At 37.4% G+C, this 9,620-nt stretch overlaps 1 protein-coding gene across 2 annotated transcripts in view; it reads left to right on the forward strand.

Annotated features, from left to right (window-relative positions):
• The window catches only part of LOC106521782 (protein tyrosine phosphatase non-receptor type 12), a 47,950-nt gene that overhangs the window by 21,063 nt on the left and 17,267 nt on the right, over positions 1-9,620 (forward strand). For both annotated transcript variants that reach the window (XM_014014498.1, XM_014014497.1), the window contains exons 2-11: positions 624-732; positions 1,391-1,467; positions 1,588-1,683; positions 2,637-2,675; positions 3,718-3,789; positions 3,900-3,959; positions 4,064-4,206; positions 5,591-5,657; positions 5,751-5,828; positions 5,942-6,040. In XM_014014498.1, the coding sequence (XP_013869952.1) occupies positions 624-732; positions 1,391-1,467; positions 1,588-1,683; positions 2,637-2,675; positions 3,718-3,789; positions 3,900-3,959; positions 4,064-4,206; positions 5,591-5,657; positions 5,751-5,828; positions 5,942-6,040 (840 nt within the window). The remainder of the gene's footprint in view (positions 1-623; positions 733-1,390; positions 1,468-1,587; positions 1,684-2,636; positions 2,676-3,717; positions 3,790-3,899; positions 3,960-4,063; positions 4,207-5,590; positions 5,658-5,750; positions 5,829-5,941; positions 6,041-9,620) is intronic.

Consider the following 9,620-nt stretch of genomic DNA (forward strand, 5'->3'; position numbering starts at 1 on the left):
CACCAGTGACCCACGTGACCCTGAAAAGGAAGAAGCGTGTACAGAAAATGGATGGATGATGGATGGATGTTTCTACATATCTGAACTGATTAGGAATAAGACTAAATAGTGTCTTCTCTGCTGTTGTTGAAAGTCTATTTTTGGCTTTAAGGACAGTTACTCAGCAGAGACTCAGTGTAATTGTTCTCTTTCCATTAACTGAATGCGTCTTCATCAGCGTCAGCCTTTATTAGATTCGGCTGCACTGAACTTATGCAGCATCATGCAGAGAAAAGGAGTGTTTGTGAGACTGCAGTGTTGGAAAAACGGGTTATTTTTTCTTTAACATATGTATATCCTGAACAAACAGCTGATCCTATTCATCTGAAATGTTGTTTAACCTGAATAAAGTATTCCCTTTTAGCCCTGAAGCCATGTCYGATACTGATAGGCTGAGATTGTTAAATCTGATTCTGGTGCTGATGAACTGWATGACTGTCTTCTCGGGTTCATCTYGCTTCAAGTTATTMATCTAGCTTGTGTTTTTTCTACTGTGTTGACTAATTTACAGCTGCTAACAGATCATATGTAATTCATTTTTTTWAAATTGTCTAATAGTATTGTCCTGCTGTTGTTTATTTTAGCGCTTACGGCGGCTATCGACAAAGTACCGCACAGAGAAGATCTACCCGACCAACATAGGAGAGCGGGAGGAGAACGTGAAGAAGAACAGATATAAAGATATACTGCCATGTAAGATCTGGCTGACTGCCACTGAAGCGCTTCAGCTCTTATGTCATTAARCAGTTTAGCTTTAAGCCACATGTCTTTAGATAGAATGCATGAACATTTTGTGTGTGAGTCTTGATTTCCATGCAGCCTTGTGTACTGCTAGGGAAGGAGCTTTAAACATTTMGTGCATTTATCTGCAGCTTTAAAGGTCACTGCCTGACTCAACAAATCCACATTTAATCTGTAGTGATATTAGCACCTGTGCTGCAAAAAAAGATGAAAATGCAGTGCTAGAAAAAAGGGCAAAGGCCAGGAAGTTTGGGGACAACAACGAGAAATATATAAAGATTTCTGTTAAATACTTTWAAAAAAGTGTTTACAGAAGAAGCACTGATGTGTTTTAACAGGTCATGAGTTACTACCTCAGGCTCCCTTATATGACCCAACATCTGTCCTACTTTTTTATGTTTATCCTCCTTTTCCATCCATTCATTCATGTATTAAAGCTTTTAGTGAATGAGCTGATGGAGCAGAGGGAGAACCGGTTTATCCCAAACAGTTGGACTCAAACACAGAAAGGCTTCGACAAACAAATGACTTCATGCATCAAACAGTTTTTACATTTTTTCAATCTTTGTCTATGTTTAAAGTATTAAAGCATTTGTGTTGTTCTCCTCAGTTGACCACAGTAGAGTAAAACTGACATTAAAAACAACCAATCAGGACACAGATTACATCAACGCAAACTTCATCAAGGTAACACTTCGCTTCTATTCTTTTATTTCTTTTGGTAAATATTTGTTTAGACTGAAGTGCTGTGTGTCGATTAATGCACGGTGTATACACAGTTTTTGTTTTATTCATGCGTGTGTTCAGGGTGTGGACGGCCCGCATGCCTACATCGCAACTCAGGGTCCGCTGCCGAACACGGTCATTGACTTCTGGAGGATGAACTGGGAGCACAAAACAGCTGTGAGTACAACTCCAGTCAACAGAGATGATGATTCCATCAATTTTGAATTTTAAACTTAAAGAAATGGGAATATACAGTAAAGCAATAAAATAATATAGTCACAAAAATAAACATTTCAGTATCAATAATCCAAATAGGATGAGATCCAGCCTCTATCCGTTGATGCATATTATCTGGAAAGAAAGGCTAAATCCATTGCAATGCATCAAATGTTTTTTACATTTACATTGTAGTTGCACACTGATCTGATTAAATAAAATGAATTAAAATAATTAAATCATACATTTCCAATTATTCAACAGCTGTGTTTGGCTGTTTGCAAAAAAAGCATATACTTATACGCACACATGCATATCTGCATAAATGTATCTACAGTATGTAAGTAAATCTATTTATTTTTACACACAAATACCCATATTTTAATATACACAGACTCACTTTCAGATAAATTTCCTAATAATAAATATTTATTATATATAAAGTTAATTATAATAGATTACATCTAATCATTTAACAGGATAGATTTTATTTTGTTATTTTTGTCAACAACTAATGGGAAGCTGTGCACAAATAAAACTTATAATAAATGAAAAACACATGTTTTTAGACAGATAAGGTTGTAATAACAGCCCATCACTGTCATGCATGTGTTGTTGGTTGTGTGATTTAATCTCACTGCTGTCTTTGTATTATTTACTGGGAAAGATCCTATCAGTCTCCATTTCCCACTAAAAATATAACAAAGACGTGTTTTATATTATATAATACTTGTAATATAAGTTGAATAATATTAATATTTCTCTGTATGTAAGTTTTGATGTAGTTTAAATATACCTAATTTAAAGCTATTCATGAATAGGCTGCTTAGAAATAAGCTAAATTATATTTTTAGGAAATGAAGCTTTGAGTGTGTATCTATTGATTGTAATCCATCCTGTTTGTGTGTCTGCAGGTTATTGTGATGGCTTGTCGAGAATTTGAGATGGGAAGGGTAAGGCTGTTTCTTGTGCCAATCGATGTAAAATGTTTGAGTGCGTCGTCGTCTTAGTTTGGTTTTATTTCCATCAAGGCTGCAGCAGACTTCATAGTTGTGTCGATTTGTTTATCCTTGAAGAGGTTTTTTTGGCTGCTTTTCTTTTCGTATTTTTTTCCTTTCTTCTCTGCGCTTGAAATTTTTCTTTTTTTTTCAGGCAAAATCGTTAGCAGTTTCCAAAGCCTTGAGCTGTTTCAATTGATCCATGGTTACTGGAGATAAAATAAAGTGACTGATAGCTCGGGTAGCTTGTAAATACTTGTGTTTTGTTCAACTCTATACAAGCTCCGGCAAAAATTATGTTTATTCAGCAATATTATATTGATTCAGGAGACTCGGGGTTGACCTTCATCTTAATATCATGGAGGTCTGGGATATTGTGGGCTGTGCTCTGGACTGGTTCAGGTCTTATCTGTCTGTGTAAAGCCTGAGGAGACCCGGCCTGTCCGTTCTCTCCAGTCGGAGCTACAGATTTTGCAGTAATGTACCAAAGAGTCACTGAAGGCCTACAATTCATTGAAAATATAATAATTTTTTAGATTTTTTTGGTCATGTTATTATTATTATTATTTTTTCGGATTCGGTAGACGTGATGAAAATCTGTCTAATTCTCTTGTATGTTTCTGAAATATGAGCTCGCTCGTGTCTAAATATGCAAATTGGTCCCCAGACTTTAAAAAGCTGTTGCACCTGACTARTTACACCGAAACAGGGCTCCATCAAGAGAGCCGTCAGCTGAACTGACAGAGAGTAAAGTGGGACAAAAGATGTTTGTCCTTGCTCGTCAGTCACGTCAGAATTTAAACGTTGCCAAAGTTTCTCTTGTTAAAAAAAAAGTTTTTTTAGAATAATGTGTCATTTTCCATAATTGGAACTGTGTTCTGCTTGTCACACGAGCTGTGCAGTTCAGACCACAGAGTTGATGTGAAGGCGGCTGTAGCATCTGTCTGGTGTTTTTTTTTTTTAGCCTCAAAGTTCACTTCTGTTCTTGTCTGCTTAGAAAAAGTGCGAGCGGTATTTTCCAAGGCTACACGAGGAGCCCCTGACTTTCGGCCCCTTCAAAATCTCTTGTGTAGGTTGAAAAAAGTGCAACATTATAGTTGTGAGTCAACAAATGGACTCTATTCTAAGGAATGTTGCAGTTAAAGGTTGTGTCGCTGTTTTTTTCTTTTTCCGTTTTAGGAATCGGAGCAGTCCAGAACAGATTATTGTATAAGGATTTTGATGGTGCAGTATAATAATGTAAGTCACAACAAGAAATATTACCGAACGGCACTTTGAGGTTTGTTTTTTTCCCGCTTTCAGGCAATTTAGTTTCAGCTTTCAACATTTCTGTGTGCCTGCAGGAGACTCGGAGGATAACTCAGTTCCATTACACCAACTGGCCTGATCACGACGTCCCGTCATCATTCGACTCCATACTAGATATGATCGGACTAATGAGAGAGTACCAAGAGAACGACGACGTCCCTATATGTATTCACTGCAGGTAGGCACATATACATTACAGCTGGCTGATTAGATAAATATAAAGGCCGTTTGAGTCGTTTCACTTAAGTTTTCTTTAAGGTTGATCATTTTTTAAGCTAAATTTTAACATGTAAGAAAAAAAAATCCACTTCAGTTCAAAACCTGGAGCCATGCAGTTTCTCCCATCCATTTCCAGCCTGATGGACCTACACTGAGCAGCTGTGGCCACGAACTGTTATTGCTCAGCACAAATCTGCATAATCGATTTGAATTGTTTGTTTAAATGAGCAACAGTTTTAGTAAAGCAAATATATTTTAGCTTAACTCTGGTGTCATTTTAAGATGAACCAAAAAAATAAATAAACGCTGATTGGCCCCCCGTTGCAGAGCAAAGTGGGGATTTGGAAATGAACTTTGTCTGTCTTGTGAGCCGGGTAAATTGAAAAATAAGTGAGGTACTAACGTCTATTTTGGTGTGTGGCTGCATCCTGGTGTCAGAAAAGTCACGATCGAAAATTAGGTTGCCACTTCAAAATCCAAGATGGCCACCATAAATGCTTTCTAGGTTTTATGTTGCTTAAAAAGATCAAGTGATTTGGATGGCCACAGATGAATACATCTCTGCCATAGGGCCTGGAGGTGGATTAAACATACATTTTGTAACTTCTACCAGCTTAAATATCTTGCACCAAAAACATAAAGGTCAATTTCAGTCCATCTCAAAAACTATGTTCATTATTCAAGTCCCTCAGCGACGGGGGATATCTGTACATTTTTTGTCAATAGCTTCATTTCTATGACAATTAGATGACCCAAATGTAATGTATATTTTTTTATAATATTAAAGCACCACAGCCTGGTTTCACCGCTGTAGGAAGGTTAAGGATTATCTCTCCTTTAAAAAAACAACAAAAACAGCGTTCAATACATCGCCAACTGTAGGTTGTTTAGGTTCAGAGCTGCACACATGCATGTGTTTACCCACAACACACACGCACACTTTTCTCCGTGTGTGTGCAATCAGCTGTAATGAGCAGCCCGAGGACATTTCCGGGTTCCTCTGTTTCGCAGCAGGACTCAAAGCTGCGTCTCTGCGTCTGTGGAGCTGCTTTGTGTGGGTTGATGTGGAGGAACTGCTCTTTAGAAGTYACAGAAAGCTCTGTGACAGCATGAGATCAGGTTTTACGATTATATACGTGATGAACCGGTGTCGCTGCTGTCTGTCTGTTTCCTGTCTAAATGACGTGTTTTATTCAAACATACCTGTGTTTTATGGACGTTCTAATCCCCTTCAGAAAGAAAACAAATAGTTTATATTTATAGATTTTCCTTCTGTTATATGGCAAAATCTTATAATGTCTCATGCTTTTTTTTCTTTTTTTTTTTTTACTTCGACTGTACAGTGCAGGCTGTGGGAGGACGGGTGCTATTTGTGCGATTGACTACACATGGAACCTCCTGAAAGCTGGGGTAAAAAACACTCACAAACCTTATTATGACTTCTAAATCCTCCATGTTAAACCAAAACTCAACTTCTCTTATTTTTTTTCTGCAATTCTAAAGAGAATTCCAGAAGATTTTAATGTTTACAATTTGATCCAAGAGATGAGGACGCAGCGGCACTCTGCTGTCCAAACAAAGGTCGGTTCTTATTTCATTATTTCTATTTTATTTATTAGGACAGATGTAGGATGTGTCAGATGTTTGTTTTTACGGAAAAGTGGTGATGGCTGACTCTTTGTGTCTCTGTTCAGGAACAGTACGAGTTGGTTCACAAAGCAATCTCTCAGCTCTTTGAGAAACAGCTGCAGATCCTGGAGAGTCCCACCAACTCGCAGATACACGATGGCATGGTATGACTCTCACGTTGTTCATTTTGTCTGCTGGTAAAGAAAGGCAGGATGCCACTAAGTAACGAAGGGAAACGAAATTAGCTGTAAAGTGAAAGAAGGCAGCAGAAAAGAGGAGTCAGCCTTCTGGAAACTCGGAGGATCTCTGATCTGTCCAGAACCCAGAAGAGACTGAAGAAATAAAAACTAAACTCTTTGCTCTGTCAGTCACCACTGACCTCATTCTGGCTCGCTTTGCCCCAAACATACAAATATTTTTTCCTCCTGAAAATTCTGCTGAGTCGAAGAGTTTAAATCTAAAACTAAACCGTCACATAAAGAAAACAGAAGAAGCTCCATATGGCTATAATTACAACCCCATCGGGACTTAAAGTCACCTTTTAAGGACGCATTAGAAGATGACACCATGTCCTGAGGTATTTATGAAATGCCTGACAGGCCTGGGTAAAAATACCACAAGATTACAGCGTGTTTTGCTGAAGTGGGTTGACACAACTTCCTCCTTCCTTTATTTTGATATATTAACAGGAAAGTTTTTAGTGCGGCCAAACAAATGATGTGGATACAAATACTCCTTATGACTTCATTTCAACTGAGGCTGATTCCAATTTTAGGTTCAAACTTGTTGTCAGCCATGTGTTTTACTAATCCAGGTTGTTCAACATCATACCACAGATTGGAATGATGCCACAAAGTAACGACCTGTCAGCAGCTGGTAAACACATCAAAATGTTGTCATAAGCATCATAAACACCTTTGGCTGCACTTAGTTCAACCCTACTAGGCTTAGATTTGAATGATAAGAACTTTATTTTTCTTTATAGCTTTCCTGCAGTTTATTAGTGGTCAAAAATAAATGGGAATTTCCAACTTATAGGCACAGTGTGAAGGATTTTGTCAATTCTTTTAGCTGAAATTGAGATAATCACTAATGACAATAATAAAAAACATGTCTAATCATTGCAGACAAAGACTTTGTTTTGTTATTTTTACCTTATAAAAAGCTGTTTATATCTCCATGGTCGCGGGTCGCCACTAAAGGCAGCCGCCATCTTGCACCGCCATCTTGTCTATGAAGGCTCATGAAGGACAAACTGCGGTGGCGGCGTCAAAAACGGTTTTAGTTGTAATACTATAAATGTAATATTTGTTGTCTGTCTGCTACGTTTACATGGACAAAAGTAATCGGATTAAAGAGCCGTTCAGAATAAAAATGCATCATGTAAGCAGCCCATTCCGATTCCCTCCCCTCGACCAGGGAGGATGATTCAACCTCTCAACCACTAGATGTCTCTGAAAACAACAAATCTTACACACTGTGYCTTTAAAGTACCAAAGTTAACGAAAATCTCAATGAATAGTTGGAAACTTTGGTCGCTTTCTATATTTTTTAGTAATTTCTCTGAAAAGATGCTTTAAAGAAATGGAAAATGTTTTCTCTTGGTTTAATTAAACAATGAACTACAACAGAGCTAGTAGCTAATTTCAACTCGCTTTTTTCTGAAATCAAGAAAAAAAAAAGATGGAAACATTTGTAGGGTTGATTATTCTACTTTGAGCTTTTGTGATTAGTTCTATATCTGCAAAACTGACCCAGTTAGAACCATTGTTGTTTGTAGAAGCACATCCAGCTTTCTTGGAGTTTCATTAAAGTGTCTGTGACATCAATATTTTGTAATAAATATAAATGTATTTTTGGAAAGATAACATTAATAACATACTGTAGAAAAGATTTCACGCCGCTGAGATGAACAGTTGTTGAGATATTTGCATTTTCAGTAACAGGAAGTGATGTACAAAGGGGACTGTTTGAATGCAAACAGAGCATTGCCACTATGGCCAACAACACAGACTCTAGAGAAGAATCTGATGTTTCTTTAGRTTATTTTGATCACTATCGTAGGGAGATGAAAGAGTCAGGATTCAAATAATATTGTTTCAATAAACAAAAACCAGGGAGTTTTCTTTCTCAAATAGTTCCCCTTTGATGTCACTTCCTGTTTCACTTTAGCTGAGGCAAATTCAAAAGAAAATATGCCAAATATGTGACATAACGGGTAAAATCACATGTATTATGCCAAGTTTCTTAATAATATATATATATATATATTTTTTTTTTTTCTTTTTGTATTTCATAGATATGCATGTCACAGGCACTTTAAAATCCGTTTACTTGTTCATGAGATATTTTGCTACGAAGAGAAAAACAGCTTCTCGCCTTTGGCAGCAGATGATGGTAAATGATTTAGAACTACAGAATTACGGTGCCCGGTACTCGACCACATGTGTGTATCTCGAGGACATGAGGATCGTGTGAGGAAGATCAGTGYGTCCAAAGACAGATGGTACAGGGATGAGAGAATTCCCTGGCAGCAAACCAGCCAACTTCCTGCTCAGGAAGCTCTGATGATATCACCCCTSTAGTAGAATGCACTTTGACCAGTGTGAGCTGAGAAAAGGGGGCTTTTGAAAGACTGCTCCACTGAGACTCTAAACTTTCTTTGTTTCTAAATTCTCGACTTGAAGTTTGTGGCATTAAACATTTGTTAAAAGGCCACGACAGTAGTTCAAGCTGTTTCTGCTGATTCTAACTCAGTCGTTACCTCACGATGTTGCAAGTCGGCTTATCATTATCAGGGAGCTGTTCTGACTCAGTCCGTACACACATTGACTCATGCTCAGTCAGCCATTGTTAGTGACTATAACACCCACATAGGTGCTTCTAATGGCAGTACGAACAATAAACCTACACATGCACACATCCCACACTCGCTTCTGTGCTCGTTTGCGCTTTTACTGTCCAGTTGATGCATTCCTGMGAACATGTTCTCGTCTGATGTCGACTCAGAACTACTCATTCATGTTCTATTCTTGCATCAAGCCCCCCCCCGGTGGCTTCACAAACTGTAACCTTAGCCAGATTTGCCCCACCAGTTCCAGTCAAGAGCAACTCAAGTCTCATCACGAGTGAGATAATGGGTCACGGTGGAAGAAAGACTTTCAGCAGATTGTGTAGTTTTGTAGCTACCTCTGAAAAACTGTACTCCAGAAAGATCAAGGGAAGATTAAAGAGAGAAAACTTACAGAATTTACCTTTTAGATTTAGCTACCAGATAAATTAGGTAGTGAAAGTTTTCACTTTCTTTGTCTAAATACAAAAGAACATTGGCCTCCATGGAAAAAAAAGTATTTTATTTTGACGGGGTGTCATTTAAACAGTTGGTGAAAAAGCTTTTTATGTTTCAAAACTCCCTTCTCCTGTCCTTGAAGTCTTTAATGTGAAAGTTTTTTATAGAGTAAAGAAAAATCAGATTTAAATATTTAAAGGCTAAAAATGTATTATTTTTGTCATTTATTTAAAATTTAGTTCAGCTTGTAAAAAAACTGTTTTAAAGYGTAAAATAAAATCTAAGAATGTTGAGCTACAACCTGGTTCAAACAACTTTTATTTTCACTACTTTCTGATTTACTCTAATTCACACAAATAGCATTTATATACAGTGGTTTGCAAAAGTATTCATACCCCTTGAACTTTTCCATATTTTGTCACATTACAACCACAAACATAAATATATTTCACTGG

Source organism: Austrofundulus limnaeus, unplaced genomic scaffold (genome assembly GCF_001266775.1).
Source record: "Austrofundulus limnaeus strain Quisiro unplaced genomic scaffold, Austrofundulus_limnaeus-1.0 Scaffold115, whole genome shotgun sequence".
NCBI classification, from domain to species: Eukaryota; Metazoa; Chordata; class Actinopteri; order Cyprinodontiformes; family Rivulidae; genus Austrofundulus; species Austrofundulus limnaeus.